This window comes from Ostrinia nubilalis, chromosome 21 (assembly GCF_963855985.1).
Source record: "Ostrinia nubilalis chromosome 21, ilOstNubi1.1, whole genome shotgun sequence".
NCBI lineage: Eukaryota > Metazoa > Arthropoda > Insecta > Lepidoptera > Crambidae > Ostrinia > Ostrinia nubilalis.
In genome coordinates this window covers 1,552,296-1,571,289 of record NC_087108.1, presented here as the reverse complement: position 1 = coordinate 1,571,289, position 18,994 = coordinate 1,552,296, and the positions used below count along the sequence as shown (strand labels likewise).

Sequence of the window (18,994 nt, the reverse complement as noted above, 5' to 3'; positions counted from 1 at the left end):
TCTCTCTCCTCCCCTCTCTCTCCCTCCCCCCCTCTCTCTTTCCCTTTCTCTTGTGAGTACTCACGCGCAGCAGTTCCGCAGGTTGTACTGCGAGAACAGCTCCATGCCGATGATGGCGAAGAAGTAGTACACCACCAGCATCACGCAGCCAGCAGACGACATCAGCGGCGACAGCAGTACCAGAGTACCGAACACGTCGCGGTAGCGTTTCTTCAGCTTGTACAGGCGCATCAGTCTGAGGAATATGTTATTTTATTTAAAGATTCTCCAATTCGAGGGGTGTTCAAAAAGTAATGATGGCATATTTCTAGCCATCACAAAAACTTTAAATGGGTAGGTAGCTTAATTCTTCACAAGAATCTGGTAAAATCATTTAAGTTCACCATTCCGTTTAAGAATTAGATTCACTTGAACACGATCAGTCGAAAAGTCCTTGTCCTTTCTGTGCCCATACACAACCCTGAAGTTGCGGTGGCAGAAAAAATAGCGTTTTAAAATGCCCAAAAACCCATACTCAATCTTTAGATCTGACTCTCAGCTACATTAATAACTCTTTTTTCGATTGAAAAAGTAGTTCAGGGACCTGATATTTGAGGAAATTGTCGAGGCGGTGTCCTTTTTATAGGCCTTTTTGGAGAGTCAAGAAAATCATCCGACTGGTCGTGTTCAGGTGAAAATTCTTAAACGGAATGGTGAACTTCAATGATTTTTCACCAGGGTCTAGTGAAGAATTAAGCGACGTACTCAAATTTTTTCAGATTTTTATGATGGCTAGAAATACCCAAGACTCATTACTTTTCGAACAATCCCCGCAGTAAGTAAGTACCCCCGCTACACTACTCGCGAAGTTGGTCGAAGTTAATCGAAGTAAAGTAAGATTAGGTTAAAGACCTGTTTCACTCACCTAAGCGGCCTGAATATGACCACGATGAAGAGTCCAGGCGCTACAGTCAGCATAACAGCGCCCACCAGTGCTAGCAGCGTCACACTAAGGTCGAAGACGTTCCAGCCGCTTTCCAGGTACGCAGTCAGTCCTGATGCTGCCATCCGTAGCCCTGCCTCCACCAGGAACACTGGAGAACACAAAGTAATCATCATCAGATCATTTAGTCTCCACTACAAGAGCACCTTTTACATATTATGGCCACGAGGAGAATCCTCTATAAAAAGAAGAGGGGATTGGGAGTCCCTTCGAAGCCGGAGTAGCTCGCTCGAGAGCTAGCCGAATCCTGAGACGAAGCTATGGACGAATGTCCAAGTTAGGATAATAACTCGCGGCTCCGTTTCTTTGGGCTTCGGTGGAAACCGTTGGGTTTTGGTGGTTAGGCACTAGGCACCACCCTCCGGCATTTAGTGGGCAGGTCGTGGCGGGGAGAGCTCCACACAACCCACCGGTCGTCCCCATTGGCGAGTACCCACTCGCATCTCCGATGCGCAAAGTATTTCCCGACGTTTTAAAAAATATTTTGTTCCTTATTCGCTTCTTACGTCACCACGAGATGAGTGGAAGTGAACCTACTACACTCAACATCAAATAAATCGCACCTCCCGCAACAAGCACTTTCAAACGTATGCATCCCCACTTCCCAGCAATATTGGCACCATTTAAAAGCCTAGTTCTAAGCTTCATTTCATTAAAGGAAAGGTTTTTACCCCAAAAATGTGTCTTTAAAAGTATCCAGAGTCACTTCTTCAAAAAATAGGCTATTACGCTTGAGCCAACTTTTATGGCTATACAACTGTTAAGTTGGGATTAATCGGTATCCATCTGGCAGTGCCGTAACTAGGGCGGTGCCAGCGGTGCCCAGGCACAGGGCGCAGACCCTGGAGGGGCGCAGAAATGACCAGACCAAGCATTTTTCAAGGGCGCAGTTTTGAAAGCTCGCACCGGGCGCATAAAAGGCTAGTTACGGCACTGCCATCTGGTACAATGTATTTTGCTTTTTAAGTTGATTGTACTTATTGTTTAATTTTTTGGTACCAAATAAATGTTTTTTTCTTTCTTTCTTTCTTTCAAAGAGGACACGTGTGATCATTATTTGGTTTTATAACCATAAAATTTGGTCTAATTGATCCCAGAGGTGAGCCCAAAGTGAGGTCTCTTTTCAAGTCACATTTATGGTATATGATAATCATTTATTTAGAAATTAAATGTGTTTTTCTTTAAGGATATTTATTGGGCTTTCAAATAACACCAATATTATTGGGGCACCATGATTGTGTCAGAAGAAAATCTTTAAAGTTCGCGTCGCGGAAGGTGCGGTTTATTTGATGTTGAGTGTATTTGCTCTACCAAAAGTGAAAACCATACACATGGCTAAGGACGGCGCTTTATTATATGATGTTATACTGAAAAAGCTAGCTAATAAGCAACATGTTTGATAATAATACAGAATAAATCTTACGTGACAAGAACAGCCATGTGTCCCATGAGGCACAGAGTAGCCTCGCGCTGTCCTGCAGGTTGCCGGCCGCTTCACACACCCGCAACACCATGGACACGCCGTTGCCGATGATTAGGGCGTCTGCAACGACATAAAGCAGTTTGTTTTATAGCCTGTTGATAGTTTCTTTTGTCACTTTAGAAGCTTCGCAGCTACCGTTACACCTAAACAACTAACTTTAGTGTTTTTAATTCGCTTTTTTCATCCAGCTGCTACATATTAACCATCTTCCTGAGCCTCCACCTGACCGCCGAACCACCTGGTTTGGCCGAACCGACCCTACACCTACAGGATTCGTGTAACTGTAATAACTGGCTGATAAAGGTGACCGATTTTCTGACTTTCTTCCGCCACTTCATCTTAGCTTCAGCCGACATGTTTTACGTTGTCCCGAAGTGGTGGTTGGGGCGTTAATAAGTAAGTACCGTAAAAGAGCTCTTTCAAATACCTAATACATCAGCTTCCAGGAGCACACCGCCTGTCCTTACATACAGGGTTACTTTATTGAATTAAATGAACTCACAGATCAAATATTCGAAGTAGGGCCATCTAACAGCAGCGGCGGCGGCGCGGCCGGCGCGCTCGAGCGGCGACGTGGCATACCAGCGCAGCGCGAACACTTCGTACAGGGTTATTATAGAATCAATGCTATTAACTCACCGTTCCGAGCCAATGTTTCCATACTCCAGGAGCTCGGCATCACGCAGCGTATGTCGCGCATATTGCAACACTTTGGACATGTCATAAGGCGGGATGACAACTCCATGAGTGACTGGTCGTTCAGAGAAAAGTTGAAGGAACCCGATCGCGTGGCAGGTCACCTATGCGCTGCACGGATCAAGGGAAATCCGCAGTAGGAAACCACAGTCTGCCAACAAGGAGAGATAGCGGGAGATCGTGCGGAGAGCTTTATCTGCCTCTACAACCAACGTGGACGCCTCAACGTGACCATAACCGCTCTGCCAAGAACGAAACGACTAAGAAGAATATACTTACAGATCAGGTATTCGAAGTAGGGCTGTCTAACTCGAGCGGCGAGGCGTTGTAGAGGTAACTTGGTACTATTACTTATTCTGTGGGATAGGTTTATTCTATGTATTTGAATCAAAGCATAAAACTCACAGATCAAGTATTCAAAGTACGGCCATCTAACAGCGGCGGCGGCGGCGCGTCCGGCGGGCTCGAGCGGCGACGTGGCGTACCACGGCGCGCGCGCCGCCTGCCCGCGCCAGCGCAGCGCGAACACTTCGTACAAGTTGGCGAACTCTGCTCGCGAGAGCCCGCCGGTGCCGGACTGGTTGAGCTGCTTGAACATCAGGTACACGTCCAACCCGGCTGTGGAAAGGATAACTGGTGAGCTCGCTTCTTCAGACACATTCCTATTTATAGTACAAATAGAGGAAATGGGGTAGTTAATACCAACAATCAATTACTGAGAATTCCACTATGAAGGCTTGGCGAAGGCAGGACTATAATGGGACTATTCCCACCTCTTGTTCCCACCGCTGCAACTCCTGTGTAGCGGTGGGAACGAGAGCTACAGCTTGACTGCCAATAAAAACCCAACCGGTGAAGGTCTAATTTGTTTCGGGGGAAAGTTAAACTGTCATTGGATCCGCTACGAAATTAATCAGAAGAACATAGAAGGCAGGACTATTCCTTTTGTGCAACTCCTATGTTGCACTGCGTCACTCTTCTGCCTGCAGCTACCACTACTGGCGCCTGTACTAATAGTGGAGCCACTACTGGCGCCTGTACTCACAGTGGAGCCACTACTGGCGCCGGTACTCACAGTAGTGCGGCGCATAGTGCCTCATGAGGCCGGCGAAGTGTCGCAGGCGCACGGCGAGCGGCGCGGCGCCGGTGCCTCGTACACTTGGCGCCGGTACTCACAGTAGTGCGGCGCATAGTGCCTCATGAGGCCGGCGAAGTGTCGCAGGCGCACGGCGAGCGGCGCGGCGCCGGTGCCTCGTACACTTGGCGCCGGTACTCACAGTAGTGCGGCGCATAGTGCCTCATGAGGCCGGCGAAGTGTCGCAGGCGCACGGCGAGCGGCGCGGCCCCGGTGTCTCGTACACTTGGCGCCTGTACTCACAGTGGAGCCACTACTGGCGCCGGTACTCAAGTGGAGCCGCTACTGACGCCTGTACTCACAGTGGAGCCACTACTGGCGCCGGTACTCACAGTAGTGCGGCGCATAGTGCCTCATGAGGCCGGCGAAGTGTCGCAGGCGCACGGCGAGCGGCGCGCGGCGAGACACCAGCAGGCGGAAGGCGTGGCGAGCGGCGCGGCGCCGGTGCAGGAGCAACGCGCGGCACTTCTCGCGTTCGATGCGCGTGAACGTCTCGTAAACCACCGCCAACATCTGCAAAGCAGACAATGAGGGCTATCGTTTTAGCGCTCACCAGTTAGCGCCACTGTAGAGTAAGGTCCTGTCACTTGCTAGTAGCGAAGACAGTGGCACCAACTGGTGAGCGCGAAAGTGGTAGGAGGACTATCGCATTTGCACTCATCAAGATGGCGCCACTGTAGAGTAAGGTCCTGTCAATCGCCAGGGGTGCCAACTGTTAAGTATAAAAACGATAGCCCTCATTAGAGCCTTATGTGCTTGAGAATCTTGAGATAAGAGTTAAAAGCAATGAAAATATTGGTAACTTCGCGCGCATTGATAGTCAGATTTCGAAAATAAAACACATTCGGCCAGCATCTGTGGCCATGCAACACGCCGCACTTAATGTAAGTCCAGCATTCCTGATATTGATAAATTGTCTGAAGGAGTTTCATTCATCTATACTAATTATTATAAAGCTGAAGAGTTTGTTTGTTTGTTTACTTGAACGCGCTAATCTCCGGAACTAAACTTGTCCGATTTGAAAAATTATTTCAGTATTAAATAGCTCATTTATCGAGGAAGGCTATAGGCTATACAACATCACGTTACGATCAACAGGAGCAGAGCAACAATGAAAAATGTTGCGAAAACGGGTTTTCACGCGCACGAAGTCGCGGGCACAGCTAGTACAAAATATAAACGTTAATAATAATTGATCTCCTAGAAATACTCACCAAATTCATAAGAACATAGAGGACTGTGATAATATACAAGATGAAGAACAAAGCGTACCACTTCGACTTAGCATACGAAGGCATCATCACATCTGGGAAACTGCAAGTAAAGACCACCATTATTACAGCATCTGATATGATCTGATAATACAAATATTTTTTTTTTTAAATTGGACAGCGCGGCTGAACCATTTAAGAACCTAGTAAGGGACACTTTTGCAGATTTTCGTTTTTTGTCATAAATCACCTTAGAATTAAGGTCTCCACAGGATGTGAAGACAGAAATCGCTCTATTACACTTAACACCGGAGAAACGCGTTGCTAAAAACCTAGTAAGTCCAATTCAAATCTGCAAAAACCATTATCAAAACCTAGCAAGTTACAATGACCATTTAAAACCTAGTAAGTGCATGGACTTACTAGGTTTCAAAATGGTCAATGTGACTTACTAGAGGTAAAATGCTACTGTAATTTAAATATTATTTCGAGTTCTGTTGGCTGACACTCGATAACCATTTCAAAATCTGGGGACTACATGAGTACTGATTCATATTCGATTTTGATTTTGATTTTTACGAGGTACTTTTGTCAAAAAAATAATTTTTAGTGTTAGTAAAGAGCATAAAACTTGCAATTTTTAACTAAATATATTCTTTTATTCCATAAAGTATACTTTAGTAACTAATCTTTAATATAAACATCGGAAGTTATCCAAATCTTTAAGCATCTTGGCAGGGCAAATGAAAATGCGTTTTTTCGCTCTCCTGTAAAATTTGCTCCGCTGCACTTACTAGGTTCTTAAATGGTTCAGCCGAGCGTCTGCACTTACTTGGCAGTAGTCAGCAAGACGAACATACTGACAAATGAATCACTAATGGTTTTGAAGTGTCCATTATCTACGTGCTCCGAAAATAAATAATAGCCCAGCAACGAATACGTCGCCACGAAGAACATCAATAAACCTGAAAAAGAGTAATATAAGGTTTTTACATTATTACACAAACAGAAAAAAATACAATGAACTTGATCTAACTAAAGCCTACTTACTGTCAAGTCTCGTCTATTCGTACATGACGTTAGGTATCATGCCAAATGCAACGCAAGGATCATGAATTCATACAATTTACATATCGAATGGCTTGATAAATGCCCAAAAGTAGGACGTGTGGTGTAATTTATATTAACATAAAAAACGTCACTTTTTAGAATCCTTAATGTACTTTGATGACATATTCATATTCATCAGTGATAGAGTGAAACATTATTCTAGTTTTTGAATTCTTTACCGCAACAGCTTTCTTTATTTAATTAGCAACGATCGAATTACCTAACATATCAATAATAGGCGGCAACGACTGCAATATCTGCCGTATAAACCGTCTAACGCCGCCGCAGTGCCGTGTGTCCACGAGGAAGATGGGGCGAAGCGCTCGCGTCACTCGGAAGTGGGACGACTGCCGACACACCACCACCACTGCTTCTAGCACCATGATGAAGAGAGTTATGCCCTGGAAGAAACATTTACTTGGTAATAATCAAGCAGTCGATAACAAACCAAAGCTAAAACGTTGAAAGAAAAAAATAAATAAACACGAATTAAAGGACTCTCTCACCACGAAACTCATATTTATTAGGATTTAACTATCGTTTGAGTCTTAAAAAAATAGTTCGAATCTGTGTACCTATCGACTTCTTGGCGACGAGTACGACACAGGACTTGAAGCAGTGGGATCGAGAGTTGGTAATAATGTCATACGTACTTTTAAATAGCTCTTTACTGTTCATATAAGTCTAAAGTTAAGATAATTTTACACATACCTTAATCATAGTTCTTTTATGTTTGAGTATCGTGCTCCACCCTATCCACTTGAGTTTCAGGTGCAGCTCGATGCCTATCACGGAGAGTGCTAGCAGCTCTATCGTGCCGTGTGCCCATACTGGAAGCTGGAATGTAAAAGCAGTAAAAAATAACCAACTAGGCTAGACCAAAAAAAGAACAATTTAGTCACAAGATTTACATATTTTAGCTCATCTTACTTCGAAAAGTGGACAAAATTCAACTAGATCGTCATGTTAAGCATCTGTGCGTAATTATCAATTACTTTTTTCTCTGTATTTTAGGGCGCGCTCATCCGTATTGCAATTGAATGCTGTTATAAAAAAAATATTCAAATACCTAATTAATGCTCATTATCAATATCCTTGCCTCTATCAGTATCTTGGTCAATCTATTAGCTAATAATTGCAGTAGTTGCGCATACGCTGGCCGAAATACTTGATCGATTGTCTGAAATAACCAGCTATTAGGTAAGTAGGTATCTGCTTGAAATTTAATTGATAGCGCGTTATTTAAAAAGGATACCTACTGCAATAACATCCGCTCATATTGAACCTAATAGGTACGAGTATTTGGGAAATAAACTAGCACTTTATTTTGATTCTGCACAAGTTCGCCTGGCGTTTTCAATTGTGTTTATAATTAATTAGTCCTGCCAAATGTCGTCATTAAAATTTGACTAATTCAACAATATGACTACGAAGAATATTGAGCATCTGTATTTTTTTATAGTCAGCTCACTCTTTTTTCTTGGAATTAGGATATGCACCAAATTCACCAACTAAAGAGCGTAGCATACTTATCAAGATCAACCCGGAAAATGAGCGAGGCTAAGTTCGCGAAAGGTGTGAACCCTTTCAGAGTTGATAAGTCTGGTCTCAGGTCGCTATGACGGGAAAACGGAGGTTCACCCTGAATGAACGTAGCTGTACCTATTCTAGAACTAGAACTGGTTAAGTTTGTTCTGCGATGGTTCGCGGACAGTTCCTAAGAGCTCCGCATCGTCGTATGTTCTAAAACTTGTTCAGTTAGTTCTCACCCCGAAGGCATGCACGGCGGGGACCTCAGTGAAGGCCAGCAGGATGAGTATCAGCGAAGCCATGAGGTCCAGCCCGTGGTACCAGGGGTTGTGGACGCGAAGGTACGCCGGCAGCTCTTCAGGGCTCGACGGGTGGGAGTCGAATTTTTCATTGTTTTGACCTTCCTGGAAGGAAAGAGGTTTTATTAAGTTTTGTAGTTTTAATAGCTTGCTAATTATTTGGTGACGGTCGTTGTCAAATCATTTAGTATCAAAACAGAGGCGACTTGCTTAAACATGATGACTGCAGGCTTCAATCACCCTGGTCACAAACCCAGTGTCAGACATCACGATAGACGTCTGTCATGCCTTAATCGGTCCGTTTAAGTAAAGATTTGTGGCGATTCTTGTCCAGGAGTGGACGGCCTACTGAACTGAAATGGAAAGGTCCTTCCTAAAAATTTGCGTCGTGGCACAAATACACACGTAATTTCACATCACGGCTTATGCTGAGTCGGGGAGCTTTTTCGCACAATTTTCTTTAGCCAGTAAACTGTTTATTTACGATTCTAAATGATTCTCACCTCCAGATAGATGGCTGCTTCATGGTAGTTCATCTCCCAGTGCTCGTCTTCTGACATGTGCAGGCCGGTGTGCAGCGACGACCGGCTGCCCATGTCGAGGGCGCCCGCGTCGCCGGCGCCATCTGTGCCCGTCCGAGTGTCTGCGACAAGCATAGACAATGAGGAAGTGACGTAAGCAGTCAAATGAGCACTTGGTATCGTGAACCAAAACATTTTGAAAAACGGTTATGGTTTATTATGAGACTGCCCCAAAGGGCAGGCAACTTAAGGGTTAAGGTGAAAGAGTTTACTACACTAACAAAATTTAATTTTATAATATGTACCTAAGTAAGTAGGTAGGGAAATAAGTTCGCTTTTGTATTTACGTTATTTAATAAAAATATTCCAAGACAACTAACTACTTACCTACTTTAGAAAATACTTAAAACACTGAAATCGGTATAATTATATTTTTCAATGTTTTGCTAATTAATTTTAATTAGCATTGAAAAAAAATATAGATTTAGGGTTGCGTTTTGTTTTGATAGCTCATAAAAAGTATGTCAATTGACTAATGATGTCGACATTGCCAGCTACCCTATTTTGGAGACTTGTTTGCGGGAAAGCCATTTTTATCGGTTTTGTTCTTGAACGTGCGTAAGTGGTGTAGCGTAGTTTTATCAGGAATTCCGCATGCGTGAACTCTTCAGTAAGTACCTAAATAAATGCTATTTTTTTATAGAAACAAGCTATCATCATACATACATATTTTAATATCTAATATTATAATAAATCATTCCATTGAATTCAGTATTATGCGGGTACTTTAACTGTGTGTTTAATGTATTGCAGCCTTCACCAATGCATAAAATTAATTTCAATAACAATCTCATAACTAGGTTTATTACAATAACAATGATAATTAATGCTATTCTAGAGAAACCAATAATAAATACCTGGGGTCTTTTCCATAATAATGACGTCCTTTTCCCCCATTATAATAAAAAAAACAACCACTTTACACTTACATAGCACTCTAACACTCTACTTATTGGATTTTTTCCAATATTTATTACTTCAATTACGTAAATAAACAATCTAAAACAGTCTGCTTGATTAGACTTTCAAAAATATGCGATATGAATCAAAAAATAAATATCAGTAGAGAACACGTTATTTAGTAGGTATCTTAGAGCAAAACGACAGCACTTTTCTACACGCAGAGCTACTAAACTATCTATAGCACAAAGCCACTTTTCAGTTCGGTAAAGTAAAATCTAAAATTAGATGAAAAAGAAAACTATTTTTATTTATCATTGGAACACTACACGAAATAGACGACACAGATTTTTTAATTAATAACGTGTGTTCACCAAATGAAATAATACCAAGTCAGAAACACTGAAAAAATTCTGATATAGCTGTGATCGAGTTTCATAAACCTTAATTTTTTCAAGATTTTTTAACACTGTTAAGGTTGACAGTTAATTTGAACAATAAACACTATCCGAATTTTAGGCACATATTTTTTTCTTTGTTTGCAAATTAAGATTAAAGATTTCACAATAAGCCGAACATGTGCGCATTCCGAGTGGTTCTGCTAAACTAAACAGTAACAACTGTTAACCGTTACGGTTAATGAGTTGATATTTACTAGAGTATTGACCGGATTAAGTGAGAACACGCGGTTATAATGACAAAAGTATATGATGTCGTGGTGTTGTCGAAGGTCTAAAGTGGCCAAAAAGGTCAAAAACTTGCCAATACGATAAGATTGTTAAAGTTTAAATCTAAGAACTGAAAAATTCAGGTCGTAAAGAAAACCCTTAATCCCGAAAGTGCTTAGATGCTAGTCTAGTGCTCAGAATTAAAAAAATATTTAATTTTAAAATTATATTCATCCTATTAAACTGTCGACTCAGTCAACTGTTTCAATTGACATGTTGACACTATCCACAAAGTCGCCGCCCATTTGTTTGGTTGGTAAACACAGTCATGTGTGTAAAACACAAATTGCCCGTTTGAAACAAATTAAAAAAGTGCTAGACCTACATATTTTTAGATACAACAGTCTGAATTTACTTTAAAAATAGACTCAATTAAATTAGTTTTCGCGTGATTATATCAGTATCTAAATGAAAATTGCTCTAAAGCTTTACGTAGGTGCTGATAGGCGGTATTAAACTTTTGAAAATAATAAATACGAATATCATCTATTATTTTAAAATAAAAGGGCATATCTTTGCTCATCTGATTCTTCATCTAGCATTTCTTCACATGTCTAATTCGGTTAATTGCCCGCATCGTACGAGCTCGTAATCGTAACAATACGCGTTCATAAAGCGTCGGCCTCAAATCGCGGAATACATAAATTAAGCTTGAAGGAAATGATACATTATGTATTAACGCCTCGATGGATCAGTGAGTTTATTGTGAAGGACATAAATTATTTACAAGAATTACGAGTATAAGTAAGTAGGTACTTTATTTCACTAATTAATTTTGGAGAACTCAAGTTAGTTTACCTACGCTGCACACGTTTTGCAGATTAGTTTTTTTTTACATTATCTGGTAGGACAAAGCATGTGTATGTTTATGTGATTAATATACATAGACTAATAGCTGAGGTAGTTAGTGAATAGAAAACCCATCGACTAAACTAATAGCACAGTAGATAAGTAACAGTCAATACAGACAGCATGACATGGGCTTCTTTAGTAAGCCTGCGCAGATGCGTGCCAAAGAAAAAATATAATAACTTACACATGCGAGATAACTTAATATAAAACGAATCTTTATTAAGTTAAACTATATAAATGAACTAAGTAAGGGTAGTTAAGTACTAAACCAGCTCATAATCAGTTTTTTAAAGCGACAAACTAAAATAACAAGTCAACATGCATTGCTAATCTCTGATAATTTACGGGGAAAGGGTCTTTGGAGCCATTGGAGGTAATAAATAAGTATGGTACATTCGCCAAAACTCTGTTTAATTTTAAATTCAGTGTGATAGTTTTCACATCACTTGGGTAGGTATTAGGTAAATAAACAACATTATAAAGAAACATACCCAAAAATTTAGTCACTGTCGAACAAACTCTCTCTGGAAAGACCCTCTTCACTCTATGCAGTGCAGCATCAAGAAATTCTCGAGTAGCACTCATCTTGGCTTGTATGACACTGATAGTAAAAAAACGCGAGATACCGCGACAATTTACACGAAATATGGGACAAGATAATTAAGAAAAGGTAGAGATAGCAAAACAAAGACTGCCATAAGAAATTATCCATAATATTATAGGTAGCTCTGCTTTAGCTGATATTTTAGAGCGATGATCACATATTCTACAGTAACAGAAAATAATTCATGCTGCCATTTTATAAATAAATACGAACTAAGTAGAAATCCTTTAAAAAAATGCGATGGCCCGTACTCTCCAAGCTAAGCTAGCTAAGTAACAGAATTTGCTAATGACCAAAATCAAAATTTTCTTTATTTGTTTAGACTAATTAAATTAGTTCTTGCAAATCGTCAAATGCTCTTAAGGAGCCTATACCTACATGTCTCATTATTTTTTTGCCCTACCAGCGCTTCGAGACAAACATTTGGCAAGTGCTGAGAAGAAGCGCCGCAACAAACTCAGTCACCACTGTCTGCCGGTTTAAAAATATAAAAAAGTAGGAAGTTACAATACATTCAGAAGCAAGTTACTTACCACCACCTTTGATTACAAAGTTAATTGCAATTAAAATATTTCTTAAAACACAATAGAAATAAAATACGGCCTTCTTGAATGTAGAGACAATTATTTATTTTATAAATAAATAATAAATAAATAAATTCTTTATTGACTAACTTATTGACAGTTTTTAACAATAGGCTAATATTAAACTATAATAGGTAAAAGTACATACGTGCCTGAACTAAGAATTATAATTCCTGTATCTCAGGCAAAAAATTTATATTTTTAATTTTATTTTAACGAGGTTTTTCCTGACCGTACTAATCCTTATCATAATCAAAACAGTGGGGTATGTGAGACGAAAACATTTTTGTGGCAAAGTCGCCTCTATTACAACAACATAAGACATGTGCATTGGAGCTTGATGTGCCGCGTATGTTCTGCCTACTTATCACTACGTAAACATTTGGATTGCATTCGCTACCATCCCCGTGGATGCTAATTTAACTGTGACAAGATGTTCGTTACACAATATTGATTAATGATAAGGCAACATTGAACATAAAGCATTTTTTATTTACCTTTTAAACTTATTTATTCCTAAGCTGTCTGGATAAGATCGCTTCATAGAGATAAGAGACAAGAAGACGTGTAGGTATTGTGTATTTCTTTCTTTTCTAATTTTGTGTGGTGTAAAGTAGGTATGTTATCTTTTTATCACGGAGAAAATATAGGATATTAAAAATGCGAAGAACACAGGGCGGATGAAGTCCTTGAAAAATACTATAATGAACAACCTAAATCTTGTATAGAACACATCTAGATGTAAGTGCTATGGTATCACTCTCAGCTGTAAACCAAATTGACTCAACAAAGAATCGAACCAGCGGCGTTCAAGGCGACCCACCGTCACTACTCCATGGGGCAGTCGCGGCCATAAATGCGTGATGTAATGTGTCTCAGATAACCCATTTACAGCGAAAAGTAGGTCAAAAGGGGTTTGTACACTAATCTACACTTGCGAGCAAAAGTATGGAATCACTTACATGAAGTTGTTTCCACGCGATCTTGTGTACTAACCAATTTGTTAGTAACAAAAAAAGTAGCACCATTTTAAAGATTAAACTTTTAACTTTAAATTGATACCAAATTCATTTAAATCACACCAGCATTTAAAAAGATATCCCGGCTGATGTGAAGAAGTAAGGAAAAAGACATGTATCAACTGTTTGATACGTCGCGAGTTGCGGCCTATTTACCCCCCATAAAAGCAAGTGTTTTCGGATTTTTGCTTTCACATGTTGATCCATACACATCTCCGCTTCTTTTGACACTTTACCTGGGATTCTACATCTTCAGAAGCAGCACAAATCGTTGCACTATTGCAAGAAGGGTTCAGCCAGCGGGCTGTCGCACGTCAGCTCCACATAAGCCAGTCCTGGGTTTCGAAAGTTTTAAGACGCTTTTGGGAGACTGGTGGCTTTATCCCGAGACCAAGTTCTGAACATTGCCGGTGCACATCGCAGAGGGAAAACCGTTTTTTCATGTCAACTTCTCTACGAAATCGTCATTTGACTGGTATCGACGTCCAGCAAGAGCTCAGAAATGTTTGTAGGATAGCTGTTAGCAAGTGGACAGTTCGTCTAAGATATAAACAATAGAATTTGACTCCAAAAAGGCCTGCCACAGGCTTGAAACTGACGGCAGGTCACCGATAAGCACGCTTTCAATTTGCTCCTACACATCTCGATGGGAAGTCGAGCAAGCCACCCTAATAAGCCAATGTTTTAGCGAACCAGCACTGCACAAATGGCTCCCCAGGCCGTCTATAGACCCGACCTCTTCGACTGCTGCACTGCAAAAACAGTCTGCATTCATCGGAAAACAAAACTCGCCTCCATTACTCGCCTTCCGAGTGCGAGCTAATTGAAAGCGTGCTTGTCGGTGACCTGCCGTCAGTTTCCAGCCTGTGGCAGGCCTTTTTGGAGTCAAATTTTATTGCTCATATCTTAGACGAACTGACCACTCGCTAACAGCTATCCTACGAACATTTCTGAGCTCTTGCTGGACGTCGATGCCAGTCAAATGACGATTTCATAGAGAGGTTGACATGAAAAAACGGTCATCCCTCTGCGATGTGCACCGGCGCTGTTCAGAACATGGTCTCGGGATAAAGCCACCAGTCTCCCGAAAGCGTCTTAAAACTTTCGAAACCCAGGACTGGCTTATGTGGAGCTGACGTGCGACAGCCCGCTGGCTGAGCCCTTCTTGCAACAGTGCAACGATTTGTGCTGCTTCTGTAGGTGTAGAATCCCAGGTAAAGTGTCAAAAGAAGCCGAGATGTGTATGGATCAACGTGTGAACGCAAAAATCCGAAAACACGTGCTTTTATAGGGGGTAAATAGGCCGCAAATCGCGACGTATCAAACAGTTGGTACATGTCTTTTTTCTTACTTCTTCACATCAGCCGGGATATCTTTTTAAATACTGGTGTGATTTAAATGAATTTGGTATCACTTTAAAGTTAAAAGTTTAATCTTTAAAATGGTGCTACTTTTTTTGTTACTAACAAATTCGTTAGTACACAAGATCGCGTGGAAACAACTTCATGTAAGTGATTCCATACTTTTGCTCGCGAGTGTAGTAAGTGGGTATTTCGCCGAAACAGTAAATTTTCTGTGTCCAGGCAGGCGAACACATGTTTTTTTATATCTATCTGTATAAAACTATTTTTATGGGAAAGTTCATCAAAAGTTTTATTTGTTTTTGCTATTACAATAGTAGAAACTACAAATAATACCGTAGAAAAACTTAATCAAAAGTCGTTTTTCTAATTTCCTTGTTATGTCCATTACTGTTGTTTGCCAAAATGAAGGCACATTATAAAAAAATGAAGCGTAATTTAATTCTAATAGCACTCTCTTTACATTTGAGAAACGTTTGGCTATCTGAAAATAAAAACTTTCAATGTCAAATACTTATAGGAAGAAAATAAAGTGAAGTTGAGTTCTTGTCCAGGTCAAAAGTATAATTTCCCTGGGTCTTCTTTTCGACCATTGTAGTAACGAAACGAAAAAACTTAGAATGTAACGCACTGCACCGTTACACTCGGCCATTACGTCCCAAGAGGCCATCAAGGCAGGATAGTACATCGTTGATCAGTTTCGCGACAAATCGCGTAAGTAGGTCCCTCCTTGGGTTTTTGTTTACTAAAAAGTCAATTTCTTTGGGCGGTTTTTTGCAGCTAAACAATGGATTAATTTAATGTTTATTTACACAAATGTAGTGTCTGTAGGGGTTAACCCATGATTTAAATAGTAAATGGATAGGGTAAATAGGTTTTTGTTTGTGGTGTCTTTTAGGCATAAATCTAATTTCTTTGGCCCTAATTTCCTTGTTTTCCGTGGCTTAAAATGGCCTAGGAAATTATAAAAGACCATTTTTAATTCGGCGCAAAGTCAAATTTTTAGTATTTTTTTATTGGAATAAGTTTAAAATTTACATTTTAAGAAATGGGTATCAGAATAGATATAGCACAACTTTTTTTAACTCTTAACTCAATCTACTGCATTTATCTTCCTTAGTTGTGTAAAAACGTTATAATGATATAATATTAATTTGTGTGTTTGCTTACGAAGGTACACTAAAATGGGTCGAATTAAAAAAAAGCAAACCACAGAAGAAAACTTAGAGAAAACAATATTTATAATAATTTCCTTGGCTACCAAAATTTTATGACCTCATAACTTTGTTTCTAGAACGAATTATGACACCCCTTTTAGATACATTGGCTTAGTTTTTGCTTCTTAATGCAATGGAAAAATAAAAATAGTTAAAAACAAAAATAAAATTGGTGCCAAGGAAATTAGGCAAAATCGACCATTTTTGGCGAAATACCCAATTATTTGGCCGACTTTTACAAACAGACAAAAATTTTGACTCTGGCTTGGTACTTAGCTGTATTTGAAGGGGATTATATTTAGCCTCTAAGTTACTTTTGTATCAATGTTATGAATGATAGTTTTCAGGACAAATGCCTTGAGAACTGACTTTTCCGATCCATAACTGAGCGTCCGTGTTATTCTGTGACTAACCTACCTTTGTTCGGTATAGGACAGATTCTGGGATTGGACAGATTCGTGGATTCGGCAGATACTGGATTGGACGGATTCGTGGATTCGGCAGATTCTGTGATTCGACGGATTAGCTATACGGCAGAAGTACAGGTGTAAATAAAAAATAAAATAAAACCTACTTTTAGCCAAAGAACAATATGCATTTATTACTTTGTTTTTATAAATAAAAAATTATCTTGCACAACCGTTTTTACCCGACTACGGCAAAGCAAAAAAAGGAGGGTTATGATTTTGACAGGCTATGTATGTAGGTATGTATGTTCATTATTGTTCATCTGTTCCCTCGTAACTTCTAAACTACTTATCAGAATTCGACAAATGACATATCATCAGAAGCGTCTTAATTGTCCGCTGGTTATAGGCTATATGGGGTTTCACAAAATCTAATGTGGCGCCCTCTAGCGGACAAAACATACAGAGTAAAAAAATAAAGTTAAGATAAATATGCCGTGTTTGGTATCATTTGAAAGCGCTTTACTTGTACATATTACTAGCATTTGCTTGTGACTTTACCTGTATTCATGGGCTGATTGCATATAATTCACATCAAAGGCGTAGTCACACGTTACACATACATACCTACCGTAGCACTTTGACAACGTGTGACGGCGGCTTTCCAAACATGAAAATTACTATGCAACTACATTAGCAACTTTGTTCAGTTCAGTATTCTGAAAATCTTGTTTAATACTTTTTCAGCGTCATTTTTTGTCGTAGTTGGGTTTTATAAACAATCAAATACACTTATTTCATTCTTCAGTGCTGCGTTAACAATCCCCCCCTCCCCTCTAAAAACTAAACCGTTAGCTTGAAAAATCTGTAAAAATTCACAATAATAGTAGTTTTTAAGAACTTTCAAGGAAAACTATAACGTTTAAGATAGATTAGTTAGTTTAAGAGTAAAAGTCGTTTAACTCATGTATTATAAAATGTCATACCTTATAACAAATCCTTAGAAGAAAATATGAAAAGTTACTTTTGGATGAAGTAATTGCTTGCTTTTCAAATATATCCGTACCGCGCGGGAATAACTTGACATCTCGACCTGCACTTTTTTTTTTTTATTAGCTTAAGCGCTTCCTCTACCTTATACCCTACTGGTATAAAAAACTCAACTCGAAATACCCAAAAATACTTGAAATACAGCTCTTGTTCATAAGTAAATATCTCTAATTTAGGCAATAAATATTTGACATAACGATATATCGAATCAATATTATTCTTACAAACATTTATATTTCGATTTATCAATGTATGTCAGAATATGTATTTATTAATATCTCGACTTATACATTTATGGATTTTCGTTTTTAATTTGACAAAAACAGTTATCAAGTTATGATCCCCTCTAAGTACTAAACACATCCATGATATGTGCAGTTGTCTTGTTATGCACGCAGTCAAGAGTTTGGATATTTGGAGTTATCCAGCTATTACCTTCGTATAATCATATTTTTATATGTGTCATTAGCAGTTGTTAAAATATAACATTGTCAGGATTTCGAGCGTCTTTAAATATTTTTTACTTACCAACCCCTAAAAATATTTTTTTTAATATATTTAAGCGTTAATTATTACTTTTATTTCTATTTTCAATAGTTTAAAACTAAATTAACGTTTAAATAGCAAGTTGAAAGAAGAAGGATAAGTTTAGTCAATAGGTAGGTACTATCTACTAATGTTTTTTCATAACAGACTAATATTTCGTTTGACAACAGAATTTAAGTAAAAAATCTAATAATAAACTTTTAGGTCAATTTTAAGTTCCGGATAATTTTATTTTTATAGTCTATTTGACTTCAATGACATTATTTAGGAATAATGATGAGGTAAAAGTAAGTAGGGTCGATACGCCAGATCTCGTCCATTTAGTGAGTTGGTAGATTTGAGGAATAAAAATAATGTACAATTTTTCGTAATCATTTTGAAAGAAAGAAAGAAAGAAAAAATATTTATTTGGTACTAAAATAATGATACACATTGACATTAAAAAGTGAAATAATACAATTGTTGTACCAAATTGGTCTCTGCTCAGTATGAGGCCATAACGTACTCGGGAGCACGTTACGGCCACTGGTATTCTGCAGAAACCATGAGAGAGGGGCACTTGGCCCACAGCGAATGTTACAACTCACAACATATTAAAATAAAGAAAGGAGAATAAGTAGGTGGGTACATTATTTGTGCTATTTTGCGCTATGGAGCATCTTATAATGAATATAATGTATAGTAATAATAATAAATATG

General features: G+C 39.2%; 1 protein-coding gene across 1 annotated transcript in view; it reads right to left on the bottom strand.

Moving 5' to 3' along the window:
* Positions 1-18,994, bottom strand: part of LOC135082083 (two pore channel protein 1-like) — a 43,833-nt gene that overhangs the window by 17,438 nt on the left and 7,401 nt on the right. The window contains exons 2-12 of the mRNA XM_063976845.1: positions 8,950-9,089; positions 8,387-8,551; positions 7,329-7,454; positions 6,838-7,018; positions 6,340-6,472; positions 5,511-5,610; positions 4,629-4,809; positions 3,567-3,779; positions 2,406-2,525; positions 905-1,073; positions 65-235 (exon numbers count right to left, since the gene is read on the bottom strand). Coding sequence (XP_063832915.1) covers positions 65-235; positions 905-1,073; positions 2,406-2,525; positions 3,567-3,779; positions 4,629-4,809; positions 5,511-5,610; positions 6,340-6,472; positions 6,838-7,018; positions 7,329-7,454; positions 8,387-8,551; positions 8,950-9,089 — 1,699 coding nt within the window. The remainder of the gene's footprint in view (positions 1-64; positions 236-904; positions 1,074-2,405; positions 2,526-3,566; positions 3,780-4,628; positions 4,810-5,510; positions 5,611-6,339; positions 6,473-6,837; positions 7,019-7,328; positions 7,455-8,386; positions 8,552-8,949; positions 9,090-18,994) is intronic.